The sequence below is a fragment of the Panthera onca genome, chromosome A2 (assembly GCF_046562875.1).
Source record: "Panthera onca isolate mPanOnc1 chromosome A2, mPanOnc1 haplotype 2, whole genome shotgun sequence".
Classification (NCBI taxonomy): domain Eukaryota; kingdom Metazoa; phylum Chordata; class Mammalia; order Carnivora; family Felidae; genus Panthera; species Panthera onca.
The window spans coordinates 144629455-144654772 of record NC_138340.1 but is presented as its reverse complement, the minus strand read 5'-3'; the positions used below and the strand labels follow the sequence as shown (position 1 = coordinate 144654772).

Below are 25318 nucleotides of genomic sequence, written 5' to 3'. Positions count from 1 at the left end.
CTGTGGGCTGTTAAACAGACTGTGAGGCCACTCGGGGTGTTCATTTACCAGGTACTAAAGAAGGGCTTGGCTTAGAGACTTGGTAACTTTCTGTTAAGCTTGTGCTTTGGGTATCTTTCACCCAAAATTCTGACAGACTTGGTAACTTCTGTGTAGATTGCAGATTATTCCAGATATTTGTTTTGCCTCTTGCTTAGTCTAACTGGAAACTTGTCTAACTGTAAGCACTGTTCCCATTCTTTCTTTCTTTACTTTTTTACTCTCTCATCCCAGGTGCAGTGGTTGTATAGAAAGGTGAAATAACTGCTTATTGATAAAAAGCTTAAAGTTTAGGGGCACCTGGGTGGCTCAGTCAGTTAAATGTCTGACTTCAGCTCAGGTCATCATCGCATAGTTCTTGAGTTTGAGCCCCGCATTGGGCTCTGTGCTGACAGCTCAGAGCCTGCAGCCTGCTTCGGATTCTGTGTCTCCCTCTCTGGTCCTCCCCTGCTTGTACTCTTATGTTTCTTTTTCTCAAAAATAAACAAACATCACAAAAAAAATAAAAGCTTAAGGTTTAAAAAGGATAGGCTACTCTGAGCTTTATTTTAGGACGAACATTCTCTGAATCAGCAGTTTCTTTGTCTGTTTTGGTTCCATCTTTCTGACTGGTTGGCAGGACTTGGGCCATCTTTGGTGATGTCTTTGATGAATAGGAAGTCATTTATAAGAGATGTTAAAAAGAGGAAGACCTTTCTGACGCTACTTTTCTGTCTGACAGGGCGGACAGTGGCTGTGGATTGGGCCGTGGCAAAGGATAAATATAAAAATACACAGTCTGCCTCTGCACCAGGTAAGATGGAGTGGTGGTGGGCAGGAGGGATTGTATGTCCTGAGGTGAGTATGGAAACAACTCTACCCACGGTAAAATTATAAGGGAACCTGCTAGTCTGTCAGAATTTTGGGTGAAAGATACCAAAAGCACAAGATTAACGGAAAGAATGAGACTGAGGATTAAGAAAAACTCTGAATTCTACAGGCTCAGAAATGAGCGTAGAGCTGTTTATTGATTCGTGTTGTGCCATCTGGTGATCTAGTCTCAAAACATAGGATCATTTGAATCTAAGCCCACCCCTGGGTGTGAACGTGAGTGAGGAGTGGGGCCTGAGTTCATTTTCCCCTCTGCTGGCTCTCTTTTCCCAACTTCTCATAATAGAGGGTGATGGAATATTATGAATAGGGAGACTTACAACTTAAGTTTTACTTAGAAAACAGTTGGCTTTTAAGCCACCAGGAGCTCAGAGAACAGAACTCACCGAGATTAAAGTTGATGCCTGGGCTCCACGGTGAGCACCCTGCCGGCTGTGGTGCACGATGGCAGGCTGTTTGTGGAGTCTCAGTGGCTGCTTTTCTCCTTCTGAGTCTGATTTTCCCTCAGGCTTCTGATGAATGGGACAGGCTTCCAGGCAGTCTTTGTGATGAGGGGTTCTTGTTGTTTTAGCTTTTTTCCCTCATGCTTTCTCTCATATACAGTAAGAAAAATACTGGGGGAAAATGGCACTTAAGGTCCTAGCCCTAGTCCCGAGGAACTAGGAACTTGGGGTGTTAGTTACTCTTGTCCAAATAACCTTGTTTTGGATACTAAGTGAATTCCTAATTTTCTTTACTTCCATGTGTAGGTGAGAAGAGGCTTGGACCTAAACATCAGGAATTAAGTAAAGAGAATGGCAGGGAAGAAGAGGATGGTACAGAAGAGGAAGAAGATGAGGAGGAGGAGGGGGAGGACAATAAAGAAGCAAGGGTGACCAAGCCTACACAAATTCCAAAGAAGTAAGCAGCTCAGCTCATTGGAGATAATGGAGGACGATTTAGGATTGTCTCTGGGAGGAGCATGATGTCTTCCCTGCCCCCGTCACCGCAGTGGTGACGCGTGTCATGAAGTTGGATGGGATTAGATCCTAACCCTGTCAGTTCTGAACTGTGCCATTGCAGAGCCATCAAGAAGGCCCCAACTGTAGAGAGCAGCGAGGAGGATCATTCTGACGAGGACAGCGACCTGGAGGAAAGCGATAGCGTTGATGATGGAGACGAACTGGCTGAGAGTGACACCGACAGTGAACAGCAAGAGGATGAAGGTTTGCCTGGGATCTTTGTAGACAACTTTGCACTGAAAATCAGTTACCGAGGGGCGCCCGGGTGGCTCAATTGGTTAAGTGTCCGACTTGGGCTCGGGTCACGATCCCATGGTCCTTGAGTTCAAGCCCCGCGTCAGGCTCCGTGCTGACAGCTCGGGCCTGGAGCCTGCTTTGGATTCTGTCTTCCTCTCTCTGCCCCTGCCTCACGCTTTGTCTCTCACTCTCTCTCAAAAATAAACATTACAAAAAATTTTTTTTTAATAAAGTGAAATCAGTCACTGAGAAATGTGCAACAGTTCAGCGCAGGCCTCTTTTTAAATAGGATCCTAATTTATGTTGTCAGATGTGCTAAAAAGGATACCTGATAATCCTTCTAAAGTTCTTGTTTTGATTTTTAAATACGTTTGGCACGATGTTTGAGGGTGAAGATTCCCAGGGAACTTAAAAGCTGGCTTAATGCTGAGGTACTACCTCTCTTGCTTCTCCAAGGTGAGTGAATAACTGAATCAGCAGGATATTGTGTCCTGACACCGAGGTGGATTTTAGACAACTTTCAGGAGTTAAGATGGGGATAAAGGGCCTCTTGGGGCATTTTGTAAAACTGCTATCAAACCCTGTGGCTACCTTTATAAAGAATGTTGGGTGAAACTCAACTTGTTTATTGAAGGAGGACAGGTCATTACGGAATAAGGAATGGCCAATAACTGGTTCCTTAGGTTAAGTCTGGCATGTTGGTTTGGCCATATAAAAAATTGAGGAAATAAGCTTTTTCCATGAGGAGAGAATGGTAGACACCTTAGAATCAAAGAAGCTTGTATACTGAGGGGACTATGAGACCTCGCATTCAACAGCCACGTTCATCTATCTCATACTATTCTTTACCTTGAAAAAATTATTGGGCCAATACATAATGCAGAAAATTAAAAAAGAAAGTGCAGAAGGGTGTAATATAGAAAGTAAAATGTTCTTGGGACACCTGGGTGGCTCAGTTGGGTGAGCATCCGACTCTTGATTTCAGCTCGAGTCATCATCCCAGGGTCGTGGGATTGAGCCCCACATTGGGCTCTATGTTGAGTGTGCAGCCTGCTTGAAGTTCTCTCTCCCCCTCTCCCCCTCTCTCCCCCTCTCTCCCCCTCTCTCCCCCTCTCTCCCCCTCTCTCCCCCTCTCTCCCCCTCTCTCCCCCCTCTCCCCCTCTCTCCCCCCTCTTCCCCCCTCTCTCCCCCTCTCTCCCTCTCCTCCTCTCCTCCGTTTCCCTCTCTTTCTCTCTCCCTTTCCCTCTCTCTCCTCTCCTTCTCCCTCAACCCATCTCCCCCTCTCTCCTTCTTCCTGTCCCCTTGTCCCTCTCTTCCTCCCTCTGTCCCTCCTCCACTCATGCATATGCTCTCTCTCTCAAATTGAAAAAAAAGTTTCTCACCAATCCCCCAAGAGTCCCTCAGAGTAACCACTGTTGTTTCTTTCACATTGTTTCAGAAGTTTTCTATGTATATGTAAGCATATATGTCTATTTTCAAAATCAGTGAGTCTCCCTTGTACCCAGCCACTTAGGGCCCCTCTCTGGAGACACCCAATATTAAATGTTTCTTGTGTATCTATTTAATACCTTTGTAAGGAAAAATGTGTGTGAGCACGCACATCCAATATAGTGTATCCTTGTGTATGTGAATGTGTATTTTTTTCTCTTCAAATATTCTAAATGTTTATACAGTCACGATAGTATGTATGAATGTCTTTTTCCCCACACCCTTACCACATTGGATTTCATTAGTTTTTTTGGTTTCTGCTAATCTGTTGGAATGAAAAATAGCATCTTATTTCTTGTGCTATGAGAGTAAGTTTGAGCATCTTTTCAAGTGTTTTGTTGTATATTCTTTGTTCACTTTTAACTAGATTTTTTCTTATTCGTTTATGCAAGATTTTTATATATCTGTGGAGTAACCCCTTGTCATGTGGGTGGCACTAAGTCTTTTTCAGTTTGTTGTGTTTTTTTTTTTTTTTTTTACTTTAGATGTACAAGTCTCAAAGAAAAAGAAGAGGAAGTTACCCTCTGATGTGAATGAAGGGAAGACCGTTTTTATCAGGTATGCTTTTGTACCTTGAGAACTGCTGTTTATGTTGTCTGCACAGATTTTTTCTTTCTTTCTTTCTTTCTTTCTTTCTTTCTTTCTTTCTTTCTCTCTCCATTTTTTTTAAAGATTTTATTTTTGAGTAATCTCTACACCCACCTTGGGGCTTGAATGCACAACCCTGAGATCAAGGGTTGCATGGTCTACCAACTGAGCCAGCCAGGTGCCCCACTCTTTTTTTTTTTTTTTTTTTTTGTACTAGTTCTTCTAGGTAAGCCAGAAAATCAGATGCCTCTAAGACCGTTAATATATCGGGCCCTAGGAATACAGCCAACAGTGAGAATTTATGAGAACCAGAACTATATACAGAAGATAAATAGATAAATAGCAGGGATCTTCATATTTTATCCTCATTTACATTTCATTCTTTGTAATTTGGGTAGCATCATTTGGAACAAATCAATTCTTCAACTGTTAGAAACATTTTGCTTCTGGCTTTTGTTTTAGGGGAAGTACTGGGGAGAGGTGACATCACTTGTCTCCAGTAATTTCTGTCTTCTTGCCAACTCATCTTTATCCAGAATAGAATAAGGCATCTCGTCTGTTTCCAGGGAAACTTAAGGAGGGAGTCAGGTGGAAATAGGTTTTATTTTATGTTGTCATTGCCGTTTTAGTCTGTGGTAGATTGGCCTTTTCACAGAGTCAGGCTGTCTTCAGTATACCTCAGGCATGCCTTCTTGTCTTTTCTTAAGTGCCAATGTACTAGGGCTGTTTGGGTCTTATTTTAAAGATGTGTATTCTTTCTGCCTGTAAAGTCTTTTTTTTTTTTTTTTTTTAAGTTTTATTTATTTTGAGATAGAGTGTGTTGTGTGCGTGGGAGGGGCAAAGAGAGGGAGAGAGAGCGAGAATCCCAAGCAGGCTCCGCACTGTCCGCACAGAGCCCAATGTGGGGCTCATGAGATCGTGACCTGAGCCAAAGTTGGACGCATACCCAACTGAGCCACCCAGGAGCCCCTTCCTGTAGTCTTTTAAGATTGTTTTTATACACAAGTAATTTGTGCTTATTGTGGGAAATTGAGGAAATAAGTGAGCAAAAACACACACAAAAATATTAACCTTAATTATTACTCAGAGAACACCCACACACATGCCCACATCATAGCTATTATAAAGGTGGGTTTAACCTATACAAGCCGTGCTGTAGCCCATTTTCTGCCTTAACACAGTGTCTCTCCATAGTTGTTTTTACTGTTTGGAATTGGCCATATAAATAATTTTGTGTTTGTAGAGGATTCTGTCTGATAGGAAGGAAGAACTGTCACACTTAAGAGCCTGTGACCTCAATCCCAAGGATACCATTTCTTAACATTCCTACATCTTTTAATTAATAAAAAACTGAGGGGGGCGCCTGGGTGGCTCAGTCGGTTAAGCGGCCAGCTTCGGCTCAGGTCATGATCTCGTGGTCCGTGAGTTCGAGCCCCACGTCGGGCTCTGTGCTGACAGCTCAGAGCCTGGAGCCTGTTTCAGATTCTGTGTCTCCCTCTCTCTGATCCTCCCCTGTTCATGGTCTGTCTCTCCCTGTCTCAAAAATAAATAACACGTTAAAAAAAAATTTTTTTTTTAAAAAAACACAAAACTGAGGAAAGTTAAGAGGTGGGAGAGAGAAAACTCCCCATAATGCAAATTAGAAAAAATTACGTGGCTAGGATATGTCTTATTGCAGAACATCATTTTTTTGTCTCGATTACTTCATAAGATGGAATTGTTTATGGGGTTGTTAACTGAGTCTAAGAGAAGTAAAATTATAGATATTTATTTGGGACTGTTTGTTTGTTTTTACCCTGGATGGATGTTCATAGCTGGGAAAATGAAGGATCTTTAGAATGTATTGAAATTTAGTAGAACAAAGTCTTCCAACATTTTTTAATTACGTCGAGAGAAATACTTATTCTTTTCTTGTTTTGCATGTAGCTAGTAAACTTTTCCTTGTTTTGCTTTTGAGTTATTGAAGGATTTTGTTTGTTTGTTGTTTTTTGTTTTTAGGATTTTCTGACTTTTATATAGTTTTAACTGAAACCTAGTTTTCACAGCAATGCAGGGGGGGAAGTGAGTAATTGAGAGAGCTAGATACACACACGTGTATCTTGACTTTTCTTATTAGCCTGCTCTTTTGGTTGTAGTAAGAGAAACTAACTTTGGTCAATTTAAGTGAAAAAGTCTGTTTGTTGGATGAACATGGGTGGCTCACAGAATCAAAGGTGTCAAAAAAACAAACCTTAAGGAGATGAAAATCTGGGATGTTTGGGGCCCTAGTTGTAGGAGGCTGGGGGTTTTTTCTCTGGGGACACTGCCTTTTTTTTTTATTCCTTCTTAAGGTATAACATATATTCTGTAAAGTGCATTAATCTAGGCATACAGTGCAGTGACATTTTTCATACATATATGTCCATGTAACCACCACCCAGATCAATCTATAGAATATTTTCAGATTTCAGCTTCCCAGGAGTTTCCTTTGGGTTGAGTACTGCTATTTTGAAATGAATCTACATCTTCGCTTCTGGTCTTTTTATATGCCTGTTCAAGTTTTAAATTCCTGGGGGAGAGAATCTGATAGACGCAGAAAGGCCAGCCAATAATGGCTGAGGGACAGAGTCACACAGCAGAGGCTAAGCTGGTGGAGGCCGCCCCTGTGCATCGGTGCTATTCCCGAACAAGAGAGGGTGGCCGTGAGCAAGAGTGCCACTTCAGTTGGTGTCTTACCTTGTACTAGAACACAGGATCTCACTTTTGTAATTGGCTTTTCTTGTGACCTGTCTTCCATAGAAACCTGTCTTTTGACTCAGAGGAAGAAGAACTCGGGGAGCTCCTCCAGCAATTTGGAGATCTCAAATACGTCCGTGTCGTCTTACATCCAGACACAGAGCATTCTAAAGGTATTTGCTGTCAGCTTGGCAGGTCCTAAAAAGGTTGAGACTGCTGCCATGGGGACTGACTAGGTTACATGAGAGCACAACGTGTGCCATTCTGAGGGGTCTACGGTCTACCCAGCCCGGGTTTCTGTGGCCCATAGAAGCACCAAGGACATTCTGAGGTTGTCTTCTAAGATATCACACTCAGCATCTTTAATGGTGCTGCCAGCCACAATTTTGTCTAAGCTTTTTAAGCCCTTGCTTATTTACTTTAGGGTAATGAATTCCATTTGTTGTTCTCCTTTGAATTTCAAATGTGATAGCATCTCATGGGTATTAATCATTCCACATTGCTTGAAATTACTGGGATCTTTTTCAGTTGCTTTTGTTAGAGATGGAAGCTAACAGAAATTTTGTTGCAGCAGCAATAGTCAGAAGGAAAACTGTGTATAGCAGGACTGCTGCCTTAGATTTTTTTCCTAAAGCTATTTCTTTTGAACTTTAAGGATTGCCACAATTCCTTTTAGTATACTGTTGTTAGGTAAGCAGCATCTTTACAGCCTGTTCATGATCTTTGATTTCATCAACTGCAATCATTCTCCTAAAGCAGTGAGTTCTTAATTTATTCTGATTCTTGATTCCTTTGAGATCTAGCAAAAGCTATGAACCTCTCTCCAGAAAAATGCCACTTCTGAGGGTTTGTGGGCTCTCTGGAATCTGCTCAAGGATTCACAGAACCTCTATTCTAAACCTTACTTTCCAAATTGATGAAACCTGATTGTTTTTGGTTTTTGCTTAGCCAAAAAGATATAAATAGGGCAGTATGATGGAAAGAAAACTGAACTGCTTCCTGGAGATTAGGGATCTAATTGCAGCTGAGCCATAGACCAGCTGGGTGATTTTTGGCAAATTGTTTAACCACTGCGGGCTTCATTTTCTTATCTGTAAAATGAATGGGTTCAACTAGAGTAATCACTTAAGGTGCTTTCAACTCTTAATGTTCAACTATACTTCTTGGACCTTCTCCATTTCCAGTATGTTTTTCTAAAAACAGATGACTAGAATTGCATAGAATGTTCCAAGTACTGTAGGATATTGCTTTACTTTGATGATATCTTTTGTTTCTTTTTGAGCGCAGTAGTGTATTGGGTGGGTATTTTCAGAATGTAGTCAATACTTAACTTGCTCAGTCTCTTTCTTGGTCTGTTAATATTAGCTCAGAGTTAATAATCTTAGTAAGCATAGTTTTCATTATTTTTTTAACGTGTTGTCTTTTTCTAGCTCATACTAAATTTTTTTGCCTACTCACACAGCCTTGGCCTCCTCCTACCATTTATCTCTGTCAGCATGCCATTTTGCTGTCTAGGAGAGCTAAAAATTTAGACTTTAGGAAAGTGTTAAGTCTAAACCCAATACTGACCCTGGGAATTCCAGTAATAAAATTCTTACCCATTCAGAGAGAAGTACACGTTTTCTTCAAATTGGATGAATAAGCTATTCTGCCTATTAGAAACATTTTCCTCCATCTTCCTTTCTTTCTTTCTGTATCGTTCGTTTCTTCTATTGAGTGTCTGTTAATGCCAGACACTATGATAGGTGCTAGCAATATAGAAACAGCCAAGAAACATGGGCCTTACTCCTGAGACACTCGTTCTGTTTGGGATAATGCCACCTGACCAGTGCTGTAATAGAGAGATGTGATTGGAGGACTGAGGGGGACGAGGGCGGGGTGTACTTGGCTCTGCCTGGAAGAGGCAGGGAAGACCTCACCTAGATGGTGACTTTTGGGTCAACCTGCCACATGTGTTGTGTCAGTCTGCTGCCATTCATTCTTGTAGAGGACAAAAGATCAATCAGTGCCCCAGTAGCTCTAGGAAGTTTGACATTTTTTTCATATACGAGGGAATATTTAAATTTGTATAAAGGAATACTAGCAAAATATTATGAGACTTGTATTTCTTTTTTGGAGTCTACTATAAGGTGAACTTTTCTTCTTTGCTTATAAAAACTGCTTTTTATCAGTAGCAGAAATTAGGATGGGTTGATTGGCCCTGCATCTAACCAGTCAGAGGTGTGCCTTTGCAAATTCTAGAGTATGAGTCAGGAATTGAGCTTATGGCTTTCTGGTTCACTGCTGTATTCATGCGATAGAGGCCAGGGACTTTGACTCCAAGAGGTCAGTCTGCCCATATCTGATGTCTCCCACGTAGCTTTGATGACAGTGAGATATGTAATTAATTTCAGGTTAAGTGGTTCCTGCCTCATTTTTTACTCCTCTAAAAGGCAAGCAGTAAGTGATGCTGAATCGAGTGGAATTTCTCTACCATATCTTGTGGCTTTTTCTTACCAAGGAGAGCGATGGTGAGACCGAAGTTCTAAGAAGCATTGGAAAAGATGATGAAGTAATAGTAAAATTTCATGATAAGCACCTGTCCTATTTTGTCTGCCTTTGAACCTTCAGTGCCCGACACGGTGCCTGTTCGTAGCACCCTAACAAGATGGGAGTCTTGCCCACTTTGTCTCAGGCTGCCGCCACGTGTAGTGTTATCTTTGGCACCCTGGTGGGCCAGGGGAGTTTGGCATGTCACTTAATTTTGTCTCTGTGCAGGTTGTGCCTTTGCCCAGTTCATGACTCAAGAAGCAGCGCAGAAATGCCTTGAAGCTGCTTCTCCAGAGACTGAGGTAAGGAGGACATTTCTTTTACTCCATAATTTAGGGGATAATGGCTCCAAAGGCCAGAGTCTGCTGTTCACATACAGCTTGATGATTACTGTCAATAATGTAATAAGATAAGGCCAACACTTACTGAGAACTTAGTGTGTGTTAGACACTGAGCTTTATATGTATTACCTTATTTAATCCTTATATCACTTCTACAGGGGTATGTAACGTAAGTAAAATTATTATACCTATTTTATAAGTAAGGAAACAGGTTAAAAATGTATCTAATGTTTATTGATTACTGTCTGTACATCAGCCTCTATCCTAGGCTGATGACATGAAAGGTTGGGACAAGAAGGGATTAAGGTCATCTATGAAGTGGAGTAAATGAGAGAAAATGTATGGGTGATGGAGAATTTTTCTGTGTGTTCTATAGCCAACTATAAATTGTTCTGAGATAAATTATCCTGTATTGCCATTATCTCTTAAATTCTCTTAAGTAGAGTTAACACTACCATTTTGTTAGCTTTCTTTAGAATTTAAAGATCATTTTCTTTAATTCGGGCCTACTTTGGTACTAATCAACTCCTATAAAATAAATTACTGCTAACTGCCCTAAGTGTACACGTGGCTTTTTTTTTTTTTTTTTTTTTTTTTTTTAAATTAAGTAGGCTCCACACCCACCGTGGGGCTTGAACTCACAGCCCTGCAATCAAGAGTCGCATGCTCTACCGACCATGCCAGCCAGGCACCCCTACACGTGGCCTTTTGCACAGCTATACTAAGTATTAGACTCAGTGGTCCACCTGCACCCGCCTGGGCTAAAACATCCTAGGGGTTGGGTTCCACAGCATAATTGGGGTTTGCTGTTTTCCCTTTCCTTGGCATTCCTTGTTAGGTGCTTAATTTCTACCCATTATGACTTTTGAGAGAGAGAGTTGCGGTCTGTTACAGGGCGGTGGGCTTAAACTGGATGGCCGACTGCTCAGAATCGACTTGGCCGTGACGCGTGACGAGGCTGCAAAGCTCCAGACAAAGAAGGTGAAGAAGCCAACTGGAACCCGGAACCTTTACCTGGCCAGAGAAGGCTGTGAGTAGTGGGAGGGAGCTGTGAACCAGGCTTGAGTAGCTGGCCCTGTGCAGTGGCAGTGAGCAGCAGTAGGATGTTTGGGGGCATGTTTCAAATTGAAAACCCACATGTCCTCCTTACCAGCATTATATTATTCCACTTTAGCTTATAATATAACACTATAGCTTATAATATAACAGCATTATATTATTCCACTTTAGCAGATGTAGCTTTCTGTTAGGAAGACTTCGCCCATCTCTTGTCTGCCTGCTAGCTTTTAGACCTTTAGATCAGAGGATTAGCAGGGCAAAGAGGGAGGAAAAATTCAAATTGCCTTTGCTTCTTGTCATGAGTTCTGATAATTTTCCTGAAGGAGTTGAAAATTATCACTAAAATTATTGCTTTTTTGGATTATGAATATAAATTGTGTGTTCAGTACCTTTCCTTTAATGTCAGAAAGATAATCAGAAATTAGCTTCAATTAAAAAAAAAAAATCCCTTCCTCTAGGTCATGCAGTATTTGTCAGCCCACCTGCTGCACAGCTGCACAGCCTGGACTGGTGATGTAAGGCTGTTAGCCTTCAGTTCTAGGCCTCTTATGGCCATATTGCTGTTTTCAGGATGGCTTAACTCACTGCTTTCTACTGGCAGGACTAAGTACAGTACTTAGTACATGAGGGACAGTAAAATTCCAAGGGCAGGTTACAAGTAGAGCGGTTTTGTATTCCAAATATCTAAAATGTACTTCCTTTCAGGCCTTCCTCTAGGCCTTTCCATTAGACTTCGGGCATGCACATGAAGTTTTTGAGGGGAGGGAAGGAGAAAAGGAACAAATTCACAAAATGTTCAGTTTTTAGTCCTTGAGAGCAGCTCAGAGCTGAGAACTTAGCCCTGTAGCCTATTTCTGGACCTACCCAAATGCCACTATGTCCTGGCCAGCATAGTCCTCTGGGCCTGTACAAAGAGCTTGCATCATTCAAATCACATTCCTCTTGTTGCTCAGTGAAAATTCCCTTGCTGATGTCTTGGCCTTTTTCCCTCTTTCTGCAGTGATTCGTGCTGGGACTAAGGCTGCTGAGGGTGTGAGCGCCGCTGATATGGCCAAAAGAGAACGGGTGGGTAGATTAGGCGCCAGCCTACGGGATCTGCATGACTTCGTACAAATCAGTAAATAATAACTGTTGAATGCTGGAGGTGCTTATCAGAGAGCTAAGCATCAGTCACAGACCCTGCTTATGCTCTTGTTAGAGGAAAACATACAGATGAAACAGCAAAGAAGCCAACACTGAACATAATACATGAGCATTGTATGCCATTATAAGGACTGGGTCTTATTGTGTAATTTCCCGATGCCCAGCAGTAAGTGTTGGCCATATAGTGTGCTTTCTACAGCATGGAGGCCAAGGCTGTGTATAATTAGGTGTCAGTGTAAATACAGAATGACGTAAGAAAGGAAGATGAGAATAGGCTGGAGTTAGTAGGGAAAGAGGTAGATGGGGTTCTTGGAAGAGTTAAGATGTCCTTTTTTGGTAGGAGGTTATGTTCAGATTAGAAAAATCATATTAGGGGGTGCCTGGTGCCTCATTGGTTAGGTGGCCAACTCTTGACTTCAGCTCAGGTCATGATCTCCCTGTGAGTTTGAGCCCTGTGTCGGGCTCTGTGCTGACAGCTCAGAGCCTGGAGCCGGCTTCGGATTCTGTGTCTCCCTCTCTCTGCCCCTCCCCCAATCACACTGCATCTGCTGTCTCAAAAATAAATAAATGTTAAAAAAAAAAAAGACAATTAGCTTTGGAGCCTGAAGGTACAGAGATGGAGAACAGAGATGAGAATATAATGACACCAAGAGGCAGTGTGTTTTTTCGGTGTACAGTTTCTAGACTCACGTTCACAACTTTTTTAGTAGTGAACATCTGGAAACCATGGTGTTTGGGGGGCATTATATGCCCTTTATCACATTGCCTATCACAATGTGATAGTGACACATTTAATTTTCCCTTAGAATGAATTTTTCTAGCAAAAAACTCACTGCATTATATGCATCATAATTCACAGTTTCTTTTAAGACTGTTGAACGTAGGCATGAGAGCCACTTCGAATAACCCTTTAATATTCATTTTCAGAGAATCTGATCATTTTGTAATTTGTTAGGACCTTTACCAAATAAGGAACAGCAGAAATGAGACTTGATTAAAGAAAAAATTTAATTTAAAACTTTTTTTCTACTAATCTAATTAAAAACAAAATTTTAATGTTATTTATTTTTGACAGAGAGAAAAAGAAAGAGATCAGGAGCTAGGGAGGGGCAGAGAGAGAGGGAGACACAGAATCTGAAGCAGGCTCCAGGCTCTGAGCTGTCAGCACAGAGCCTGATACGGGGCTCAAACCTACAAACAGTGAGATTATGACCTGAGCCCAAGTTGGACGCTTAACCGACTGAGTCAACCAGGCGCCCCCATCTACTAACCTAATTTTAAAAACAAAGCAGGAAAAGAATGTTATCCTCTCACTTTGGAGAGTGGACCCCTGGGACTGGTGCAACATCCTTGAGGCCAGTGCTCTAGAAGCAGAACTCATCTCTGTGATCATAGACAGTCTTCTGCCTCAAGGTGGCAGAGTCGAGACAACATTCTAGCAAGTATTCTGTAAATAAATTCCACATCCTTTTGGAAAAACTAGAAAATTAGTTTGAGTTGGTGGACAGATAAGGACTGGGCATAGACGTTAACCACAGGATTATGTATTATTTGCTTTAGGCCAGCTTTTGAGTTTGGGATTTTTTGTGTATTACTTCATTTCAGCCTCACATCAGTGCTGAGAGATTGGTATTTTCATCTACAGTTCCACTTTGCAGGGGGAAAAACTGAGGCTTAAAAAATTTCGTGTAACTTCTCCAGTTAGGATGGATTTCTAATTTAGTCTGAATCCAGAGCCCATGATCTTACCACATACCCACCATCTGGCCTCTTTGAACCTGTCTTTCCCTAGGCTACACATCATAAGGCTGCGGGTGGGCGATTTCTTTTTTCTATATGCGTGGTTATTGGATTTGGGGGGGGGGGAGGTCACAGTTTGTTCCTTTTGGAGAATTAGGAACCTGCATTTTTAAAAGGTAGATTGTATTGTTAACAGTTTATTGTTCTTTCAGTTTGAGCTGCTGAAACATCAGAAACTCAAGGACCAGAATATCTTTGTCTCCCAGACCAGACTCTGCCTGCACAACCTCCCAAAGGCTGTGGATGACAAAGAGCTCAGAAAGCTGCTGCTGAATGCCACACGAGGGGAAAAAGGGGTGCGCCTCAAGGAGGTGAGAGTTGGCCCTGCCCACCCACAACTTCAGTACTCATCATGGGTCGTTTTGAGCATTTATTTCAGACTGTGGTGCTAGCAGATTGACAGCGGTTTTTTTGGACACGTTGTCAACAGTTAAGGTAGTTTTCACGTTTGCTTGTTTATTTTCTCTTCTTAGAACTGCCTTTCAGAGGCACCTGGGTGGCTCGGTTGGTTAAGCATCTGACTCTTGATTTTGGCTCAGGTCATGATCTCACAGTTCATGGGATTGAGCCCTGAGTCAGGTTCTGTGCTGACAGCGCAGAGCCTGGTTGGGATTCTCGCCCCCCGCCCCACCCCCATGTACCTTCTCCCTCTTTCTCTCCCTCTCTCTCTCTCTCTGTCTGCCCCTCCCTCATGCCCCTTCCCTCTCTCTCTCTCTCTCTCTCTCTCTCAAAATAAAGAAAAACTTTAAATGACAGTCTTAAAAAAAAAAGAACGGCCTTTCACACACACTGTCCAAGTTGCAGCAGAATGCGAGGAAGTGTCTGCCTCATGAATTAATGTGCATGCTTGCTATGTGCTCAGCATCATAGCAGGTGCTGTAATGTTAATTTTTTTGCAGAGAAAATAATCTGTGTAGTTTGGTCTTTAGAAGAACATTTTACTGCCATTTAGGCCGGTACTGTATAAAAAGAGTCCTCAGTGGTATGTGGTAAGCACAGAGAGCCACACGGGTCTTCAACAGTTGTATTAGACAAACACTGGATTCAGACCAAGACTTGATTACACAGTGAGTGCAGACACTGTTCCCCTGCCCACACAGCACCCTCTGTAAACCTTTGTCATAGCACTTACTATTACACTGTCCTGTAATTGTCTGCCAGTCATTTCTCCCGACCACCCTGAGCTCTTGGAGAGTAGGTATCCCACTGTTCCTAGTCCTTGGCAGAGTACCTGGAACATAGTCATCTCTCATCAGTACCTATTGAATAAGTAACGTAGCCAGTATTGTAAATCTGCTTTGCTCTGATTGGTGACTATAAGCTGTTTTCCTAATCCTGGAAAATCTCTTAAAATGTATGGCATTGGTATTTGGGGAATTACATGAGAGAATGTGAACATATCAGCACATATCTGACACTGCTCTTAGTAAAACTGTTCAAAGTGTTACTGGTGTAGGGGTCACTTGTGAAATTTCTCATATCAGCATCCACAATACTTAGTAAGTGCCTGTATATCATCAGTTAGGAAAATTTAGGAGTTTACAGTGTTTGCACTGTATTGAATTTTCTCTTTAATTCTTTCATATGCTCACCTCATGAAGGTATAGTATGTCAGCAAGATTATAAGCTTCTTGAGGACAGGAACCTCATTTTATGCTTTTCTTGGTTTCTCTACAGTACATGGCACAGCTCTAGGGACAGAGAAGTACCAGAAGTATACCAAATGCAGCATCCACATGTCCTTAATACCTACATTTCTCCATTATGTGGTAACTACAGCTTCTAGGAGTAATAGCATATAAACAGTATCCTAAGATAGACTGCTATGATATGGTATCTTCAATGCCCCAGGATGCTTGTTACATTGAAGTAAAGGATTTAGGGAAACATCACACCAGAGACAGTCTGAGCTCTGAGCAAAGCCAGCTGAAGCTTCTTCCTGTTTTTCTAGGTTATATGTTAGGCAGATTCTTCCCCACACCTGAATGTATTTCTTAACTAAAGCCGTCAGGCCTTCTTTCCCTTCTTCAGTAATTTCCTTTTTCAGTGGTTTCTTCAGTGATGAGATCTATGGATGGTGCTTCATCCTCAGTGATAACTTGTATAGTTTAAAGTTCTATAAACCTCTCAACTTATATTATTAGCAGTTAGCTGTCATAATTTTGGGGGGAGGAAGTTTGTTTTATTTATGTGCTTATATATAGGTTTTTGTTGGTCTCTGTAAACTCTTAGAAAGCCAGAAGGTATCTATTTAATTGGTTTTGTGCTTTCTAGTAGGTGTATTCTATTAAGACAGACACTGGTAAGTATATTTTCCAGTATGACTGTTGTGATGGTGATATAGATCAGGATTCTGTTCCAGTAACCTGATTACTTAGTGAATCTGTTCATGTCCTTATCCTGTAATCAAGGATTTTTGTTTTCTTGCTGTACTCTTAGTGTAGGGTGATGCGAGATCTCAAAGGAGCGCATGGAAAGGTTAAGGGCCAGTCCCTGGGCTACGCCTTTGCAGAGTTCCAGGAGCACGAGCATGCCCTGACAGCCCTTCGCCACATCAACAACAATCCCGAGATCTTTGGGCCTCTGAAGGTGAGCCTTTTCCTGTGGGGAGACCTGATCCTCTGAGGGCCATTTGCAGAAAACCATTTCTCTCCTTTATGTCCAGTGTCCTCTGACTTGTGTGTGGTGGGGAAGAGTAGCCAGTCGGTGGAGGGAATAGCAGTGATTCAGCTGATGATTAGAAGGAATTGAAATCTAAATTGGACAGCCTGCTTGCAGAACTGGCCCCCTACCTTTAAGTAGAGTAAGTGAGCAGGAGAGAGGGGAGTAGTGGAGGACAGCTTAGATCATTGCACTCAGAAATTAAGAAATCTATTGAATGACATTTTCCTTTTGACACAGAGACCGATAGTGGAGTTCTCTTTGGAAGATCGAAGGAAACTTAAAATAAAGGAACTGAGGATTCAGCGCAGCCTGGTACAGCATTGAAATGTTTTTCTGTTTTTGTTTGTTTGTTTGTTTTTAATTGTGGTCAGATACACATAACATAAAATTTACTATTTTTAAGTGTACAGCTCAGTTAAAACAATTTGTTTCAGGGACACCTTGGCTCAGTTGGTTAAGTGTCCGTCCAACTCTTGATTTCAGCTCAGGTCATGATCTCACGGTTTGTGAGTTCAAGCCCTGCATCAGGCTCTGCACCAACAGTGCAGATTCTCTCTTGGGATTCTCTCTTCCTCTCTCTCTCTGCGCCTCCCCTACTCGCGTGCACACTTTCTGTCTTTCAAAATAAATAAATAAGCTTAAAAAAAAACTATTTCAGTTAAAACAATATATTTAAACTCCTGTTTTGTTCGGTTTGTGGTTCTGCACCCTTGAAATAGGTCTCTCTACCTGATTCGGTTCTTTGTTACCCTTTACTCTTAGTTCCCTAGAACTCTCAGGCCATCTTCTCCTCTGCTAGCCTATCCTGTGATAGTTCCACAGGAGGGAAAGGAAGGAGAGAGGAGAATCAGGCTGATATTATTAGCGATGAGCAATGCCAGTACAGTGTTTGGTGATGGTACATGTCAGAGGTAGTGGCCCAGATGAAAGTTTTACATTGCTGTAGATTTCATCTATCTCTTCCAGAATTCTTAGATGGCTCCAGAAGTGTGATGCCTGATAGTGTTTTAGTGTTGTTTTTAAGCCAGTGTGGTGTCAAGGAAAGAACAAGCACAGGAATACTTACGGTCATGGTCGGGCTCAGGCTCTTCCTCTGAGTTCCTTAGCAAGTTAGTACCTTTCTCAGCTTCAGTTTCGTTTGTAAAATAGGATCAACAGCATCTACCTCGCATGATTGCCAGGGATTAAGTGGTAACAGTGCATGGTCAGCACACAGTCAGCACTCATTTTCTTACCCATCTTGCCCCAGGGCGTAGGAGGCCAGGTTATTCTTGATACCATAACTCCTACGGCCTCCATTGATGGCGTATCTTAACTTGCTTATACACCAAATATTTGTACTCTTTGTGGTGTGTACGGTGGACTGACCAATAGAAGAGCAGTTTCGGTGGTTAATACAGTGGTCTTGGGTAGGAAAACCTGGGATCTGGTTCTTGTTCAAGGCAGCTTTGTTGTTCTAGATATAGACTTATTTACTGCTGTAAGCTGTTGCTGTGGAGTGATTCTGAAGCTAGTGACTTAGAAAACTACTCAGATGGGTCTTTTGTTGCCTAAACTTGTGTACATACTCTCTTTCTGTGTAAAATTGCCCCTTTCCCTTGGCTCAAGGATACTTCTACACAGTTTTCATGTGCAGATCAAATGTGCTTCCTCTAGCATTTTTCTACCTCTCTCAGAAGAGGTAAGACCTCCTTACTTGTACTTTCGTGAATTTCCCTAAGATCTTTAGTTTTTCACTTTGCTTTGTTTGTGTGTCTCTTGTCTCCACTAGGCTGAAAGTACTGAAAGGGAAACACTGTTCTTTCCCTCTGGACCCTTACCTTAGAAACTGACACTGGCACAGTACAGGCTCATAGCAGATCTTTGTTGTGTCAATTATTACGCTAATTTCATGTGAATCTGCTTTTTCTTCTTCTACTACAGTGCAACATAAATCTGTAACACACCTTATGCCTTCCTTCTCATAGCATCTTTTCCGCATCTTCACTTCATTTATTCCTTCTCTAGTGTTCTTCCTTTCGTTATGTAGATTTGAGTTTCTGACCTAGGTCGTCTTCCTCCTTTGAAGAAATTCACTTAGCCTTTCTTGCAAGATAGGTCCCCTGGTGACAGATTCCTTCCTTTAGTTTTTTGGTGTGTGTGTGTGTGTGTGTGTGTGTGTGTGTGGTTTTTATTTCTTTTTTTGAGAAAATCTTTATTTCTCCTTCACTTTTGAATGATAATTATACTAGATACAGAATTCTAAGTTGGTGACTCCCCCCGCCCCAAACTTTAAATATTTCTGTGTTCTCTTCTTTCTTACATGGTTTCTGAAGAGTTCAGTGTAATCCTCTGTAGGTAAGGTATTCTCTACCCTCCCCCTCCCCCCAGCTACTTTCCAGATTTTCACTTGGTCTTTAATTTTCTGCAGTTTTGTATGATGTGGCTGGGTGTAGAGTTACTGGTATATATTTGGCTGAGCTTCCTGGATCTGTGGTTTAGTATCTGTCACTAAGTTTGGAAAACTTTCAACCCGGTTACTTCAAATATTTCTTCTCCCTCTGGGATTCCTCTCACACATGTGTTACACCTTTGGTAATTGTCCCATGCTACTGGCATGTTCCTACTGGCTTTTGAGTCGTGGACATACATGTACTCTCCCCTGTCTCTGCATATGGGCTGGGAAGTAGTGGTTTCATGTCCCCCAAACTGGTAACCATCTGTTACTATGTATTCACTTTCCTATAATTTGTAACTATTCAGGGGAAGAAGTCCCCTGCTTTCACTACGCTCACATAAAGCTCCTTTTCTGCTGAGTGTTTCCGGCAAATAAGCCTCATCCAGAAACCGGATGGCAGTCTCTTGTTTTATGCAGCAAAAAGTGAAATCCAAGCCTGCAACTGGCGAGCCCCAGCAGGAACAGCCAGTGCTTGGAAAAGACCGGCAGCGGAAAGCAGCTCAAAACCACACACAGGAACAAAGCAAGGCCGCCCTGGAGCAGAAGGGAAAGGCGCATTCTACCTCGTGGACGGGGTTCCAGACCAAGGCTGAAGTGGAGCAGGTGGAGCTGCCTGATGGAAAGAAGAGAAGGAAGGTCCTGGTGCTCCCCTCACACCGAGGCCCCAAAATCAGGTGAGGCCACAGGCAGGACTGTGGCATAGAGCAGTGGGTGGCTTCTAAAAGGGTTTGTTCTCACTTAATGCTTTCCTATTGTAGCTTTTGTTTGGATGAAAGGGATGTTTAGTACCGTGTCAGTCCCCCACGAGGGGTTCGTGTGCAGGCATCTCTACACTAGCGGAGATGTGCTCTTGGACCACCGGGAGGCTGGAAGAAGCACTAGCAGAGGGGACCTCGGGGCAGCCTTCTAGGGCAGGCCTTCGTGCCTTTTTCCCTCTCCTGAAGAGCCTCCTCCCATCCGCAGGGCTGTCTCTGTTGGCTGAGCCCCACCTACTCAAGGTTATCTTGCAGATCCTATTTGAGGCAACAGATTAGTGCTATCCACAAAAGTCAGTCTTTACAAAATATTTGTTAAATAAGTGAAGGTTTTTGAGGATCCTGTGAGGTTTTAAGCTGAAACAAGAACATATACAAATGTTGAGCCTTAGGATATTCTGTTACAGTATTCTTTTTTAGAATGACTTGTCATGGACTTAGAGCCAGTGTTAGAAAAGGAATTTTATCTTCTGGCTTAGACAGCCTCAGAGGTGCCAGTTAGAGGAAGAACTCAGAGTGACACTTACTTGACCTCTTATTTCAGGCTCCGGGACAAAGGCAAAGTGAAGTCTCTCCCTCCCAAAAAGCCAAAGCCCCAGATAAACCAGCAGAAGCAAGAGAAGCAGAAATTACCTTCCAAGCAGGTGAGTTCTGTAGGGCACGGGGCTTTGGTATAGCATAGCTCTGCCCGGGGCTGGCAGCCACTTTTGTGCCCTGATTAGTTAAGCAAAAAGAAAGGGCTTCTGGATTGCATCTACATGCAGGACTACAGCTTTATAGAGGATGTTGAGGTAAATATATAGTTTTCAAAGTGGAGAGAACCTGGGACACCTGGCTAACTCAGAAGAGCATGCAACTCTTGACCTTGGGGTCACGAGTTTGAGCCCCATGTTGGGTATAGAGATTACTTTAAAAAAAAAAAAAATTAGATTAAGTTAAAAAATAGGGGCACCTGGCTGACTCGATCTCAGGGTTGTGAGTTCGAGCCCCACATTGGGTATAGAGAGCACTTAAAAATGTTGAAAAATAAATAAATAAAAAATAAATAAATATTATAAATAAAAAAGTGGAGAAGATCAAGTGTATCAGTTACTCTATTTCAACAATTATCTTATTTTACTTATTCCTCATACATACTGTCCCCTGCCCACAACATATTAAAGCAAACTGCTTTGCATGTAAATATGCCTTATAAGAAAATGAGGTATATTGCTCAGAAAAATACCTCAGAATGCATCTCCAACTTACCAGGCCTTAAAAATATATTATGCCATTCTCATATTTAATGAAATTGATAGGAAGCCCTTAATATCATTTAATATGCAGCCCATATTAAAATGCCCCCAGTTGCCTCATAAGTGTTCTTTTATAGTTGGCTAGTACAAATCAAGGTCCAGAAAGAGTCCACACGTTACATTTGGTTTTTATATCTCTTAAATCTTTTTTTCCCCCTATAATACTCTTCCTTATCACCTCCCTTTTTTCCATGCTGATAATTCCTTGGAGAAACTGAATCATTTGCCCTTTAGAATGTATTACGTTTTAACTTTAGCTGCTTGCTTCCTTGTGGTATCATTTAACTTGTTCCTGTGATAACCATGTAGTGCCTGTAAACTGGTAGCTAGATGTCCCGGCTTGATTAGAGTCAAGTTCCATTTTCTTTTTTTTTTTTGAAAGATTTTATTTATTTTTAAGTAATCTCTACACCCCACATGGGGCTGGAAGGCACAACCCCAAGATCAAGAGTCATACGCTCCACCAACTGAGCCAGCCAGGTGCCCCTAAAGTTCACTTTTCTTGGCAAGAGTATTTCATGGGTAGTGCTGGGTGCTTTCTGGTGCGTTGACACCCTAAGGCACATAATGTCTGGTTGCCCCACGTTTAGTGATGCTCAGGGGTTGATCAGTAGATCTGTAAGCTTAGGGGTTGTCTGCCTGTCTTCTGTTTGTAAAGTTCCCATCAGCTTCTCACCTGATGGTTTTAGCACATACTGACGATTGCTATCTAGATCTGTGATTTCAATATGGGTTCCAGATGGTGGGTTTTTAGGGGTTTGTTTTTGTTTTTGTTTTTCCTCAGTTCTTCTACATTGTTTTAGTAGAACTTTAGAGAAAAGAATTTTCCCTTGTCAACTATTTGGTTACCATGCAATACCATTTGTGTTGGAAAGGCAGGATAAATGCTTGATTTCATTTCTCTTTGTCCGTTTTCAGAGTAGTGATTTGGTGCCCTACCAGTGAGATTTTTTTAGTATCATAGATTCGTAAGTTTTTGTATACTTGATATGTTTCAGTCAAATATAGTTATTATTCCTGTCCCATCTTAGGCCAGCAGAAGGCCCTTCAGGGTGGCTCTCGATGCTTTCTGATATGAGCCTGTCTGTGGTAGTGTCCTTGCTTTCTGGTACAACCCGATGTTGCAGCTCATCTTACATAATTTTTCCCCTGGCCCTGGCATTAGCCATTTTCCCAAGCAGCCCTAGTTTCTTTTAGTAGAAAATGGTTGTTCTACATTCTTGAACATCTGAGGTCAAGCATTCTTTTCTCCTTCCCTAGTCCCTTTCTGTTAAGTTTCAAGGGCAAAGGAAGCATTAGCTTCTCCTCCTCCTCAAGGAATCTGTCTCTGGGAAGTCTGATCCATGTTGTACTATCTTATGGAGCTCTGTCTCTGAAATCCCATAAGCAGTATTCTTGTTAAGGGAGAGGGCCAGCGAGAAGGTCTAGACTCTGGGCTGACTCTTTTGCAAGAAGACTCACGTGAGCATCTAAGGGCTAGAGCTCAGGAGCACCTGCAGTGTTTTAGAGGGGCCCTTCTCTTAGGCATTCCTGGTCTGGTTTCTTGCCAGTGGACAATTCATTTTGCATTTTCTAAGGGTCACTCTCTGGAAGTTCACCTCTTGTGGTGAACAGGATTTCTTATTTTCTCTCTTGGGTGGTGGTAAGGGTAAGGTGATATTCAGTGCTTGAAATTCATAATCTTGTTTTTCCCTATTTCATTTATAGACACCTAGGAGAAAAGCTAAGGGAAATAAGACTGAAATCCGCTTCAACCAGCTGGTCGAACAGTATAAGCAGAAATTATTGGGACCTTCTAAAGGAGTACCTCTTGCGAAGAGGAGCAAATGGTTTGATAGTTGATGATGGTAGCAGACTGGATAAGAAGCTGGATTGTGCACTTCTTGGTAAAGCTCCCAGATCTCCCTCCATGCCCTCATGTTATCCTGATAGGATACTCCCTTTCCTACCCAGTTCACCACCACTTTGGTGAGAGGCCCCCTGGGCTCTACATGTTTGAACTTTGGGCCCTCCCCGGTGGGTGATTAGTGACCCACAAAGAGAAAGCTCAGAAAAACATTTGGATGCTTCTTGTGTATTATCCAGGTTACTGTGTGAATTGTGTCTATAACTGTTACTCAATCCTTTGTTTCTCAAATGGAAAAAATTGTAAAGAGCATTCTTGAGGGGTGAATTTTTAAGATGTCTATTTTGTTAAGGGTCTTCTTTAAATGAGATCTTTTGTGGCTTTTTTTAATAACAAATGATCATTTCTAGTAGATGTGAATCCTTTATTATTAATGAACGTTTTTGACTTTCCTCTCATTCAGTTACATAGTTCCACATACTGCAGGCATTAAGTAAGAATGGAGAAAAATGATTTCCAGCCTAATCTCTGAGAGATTGCTCTCTCTCTCCCCCACTTTCTCCCAGTGACTGGGAAAGTCACTGAGGGCAGTGAGTCCTGGCAGAGAGCAACATCTGATCATTGTTTGCCAGATGAGTGGGTTATTATTAGTAGTTGAGTAGAAATCAGTCTGCAGTGCCCCACAGACACTAGCCTAGCTGGTGATAACCCACATTTTCTTTCCTCCTTAGGACTTACAGAGGTAAGGTCTGATGGAAGGAGCTCTGAGCATGAGGCCTAGGGTCGAGCCTGTCCTGCCCTTAACCTAATGGGTGGCCTTGAACCAAACACAGACTCTCTGAGCCTTAGGTTTCTTATCTATAGCGTAAGGAATGTAAAGTTTTTCTCTTATCCTTTTTGGCTCTACTCTTTTTCTAACTCATTCATTGTAATTCATATTCCTTTTTTTAAATGTTTTCTTTATTTTTGCGAGAGAGAGAGAGAGAGAGAGAGAGAGAACGAGAACAGTTTGGGGAGGGGCAGAGAGAGGGAGACAGAGGATCCGAAGTGGGGTCTGCACTGAGAGTAGTGAGCCCAATCTGGGGCTTGAACTCCAGAACCGCGAGATCATGACCGGAGCCGAAGTTGGACACTCAACCGAGTGAGCCACCCAGGTAGGTGCCCCCATACTCCTCTTTTAAACTCAGGATAGAGATGATTGGTTACTTCCAAAATTTTAGAGGTATCGCAAAAGCTGGGAGGGATGGTGAATAAATACCAGTGTAGATCCAAAAAGATCATGATAGCCTGAGGAATGGGCTAAACCTGATAAGGTGAAAATCACTGGGAACAAACATAAATTCCTTCACTTGGGTTCAAAACCCTACTGCATAAGTTCTGGTGGGAAAGTTGGGTCCACCGAATTCACGTGATGAAGCAACAGTGTGGCTGCCACACGTGTAATCGGACTGTTTGGCTGTTGTAGTGGAAATGGGATGTCTCTGGTGAGTCAGCTGCTAGGACTCTGGGTTGGCCAGAGCACATGTGTAAGACAAAAGTGATGACCAAGTTGGCGAAGGAAATAAAAATGTCAGACGGAAAACAGTGAGTCACGAGTTGATTATTGTTGAAGCTGGTTGTAGGTAAATGGAGATTATCTATTAGCTCTGATTTTGTGGACATTTGAAATTTTCCATAATAAAAAGTTTAAAAAGTCACATGAGTAACTCAAGGAAACTCGTACTGACGTGCCTGAGAAGGGAATTCTTGGGGTCTTATTAGCTTTTAGTAGAGCCCAGAAGGATACGTGGAAGCAGATGGGTAAAAGTCACAAGGAATCAGATTTTAGAAGAACTTCAGTGTGGCTGCTCCATGTCTGGAACAGTCCGAGTGGAGTAAGTCCATGATATTGCCAGGGGATTCCAGTTCCAGGGGATTGGGCTAGAGGAGGGGGTAAGGATTGGCCAGCCCATTAATGTTTGGCCCCAGGATGACCTGAAGATGTGCTTCATGTCTCACCCTGGTCCCTGAGGCACCTTTCTAGAGAAAACCTCTTCATTCTCTGTTTAGTGTCCTTCATACACGTGGTCCTCAATAAGTCTGCCCCAGGGTTGGGATGGTGTAGCTCCTGCTTAAAACCCTTCAGTGGTTTCTCATCTCACTTTGGCTGAAATGTTAACTCCTTCCTGTAACATGCAGTGCCCTCAGTTCTGGAGCCCCTATCACCTCCCCTACTTGTCTTTATCCATCTCTCCCACCAGGCCTTCCTCCAGTTCCTTTGTCTCTGCCACCTCAGAGCCTTTGTGTTTGTTCCCTTCACCTGGAGAGCTTTTCCCTCAGATCTTTTGCCAATCAACTCAGATCTGTAACTGAGCTGTAAACCCCTCCTGGAGCTCTTTCCTGGCTAAAGAAGGGCTTTTCTTCCCCTCTGTCCTGCCCCCGTCACTGAACTGTGTTACTCTGCTTATTTTTGTTCTAGCATTCAGGTCTATCTGAAATTATTAGTTTGTTCTCTTAGTTAGAATGTATGCT

General features: G+C 42.3%; 1 protein-coding gene across 2 annotated transcripts in view; it reads left to right on the top strand.

The window, feature by feature from the left end:
* The window catches only part of RBM28 (RNA binding motif protein 28), a 29326-nt gene extending 6110 nt beyond the window's left edge, over positions 1–23216 (top strand). The window contains exons 6-19 of one of the 2 annotated variants that reach the window (XM_060633038.3): positions 761–832; positions 1659–1809; positions 1972–2114; positions 4121–4193; positions 7002–7111; positions 9696–9769; positions 10703–10838; positions 11868–11932; positions 13963–14121; positions 16250–16399; positions 16712–16786; positions 19329–19585; positions 20211–20310; positions 22669–23216. In XM_060633038.3, the coding sequence (XP_060489021.2) occupies positions 761–832; positions 1659–1809; positions 1972–2114; positions 4121–4193; positions 7002–7111; positions 9696–9769; positions 10703–10838; positions 11868–11932; positions 13963–14121; positions 16250–16399; positions 16712–16786; positions 19329–19585; positions 20211–20310; positions 22669–22803 (1700 nt within the window). In that variant the 3' untranslated portion in view covers positions 22804–23216. Of the gene's footprint in view, positions 1–760; positions 833–1658; positions 1810–1950; positions 2115–4120; positions 4194–7001; positions 7112–9695; positions 9770–10702; positions 10839–11867; positions 11933–13962; positions 14122–16249; positions 16400–16711; positions 16787–19328; positions 19586–20210; positions 20311–22668 lie in introns of both variants that reach the window. The other variant, XM_060633036.3, reaches the window with a different exon arrangement.
* The last annotated feature ends 2102 nt before the right edge of the window (positions 23217–25318 follow it).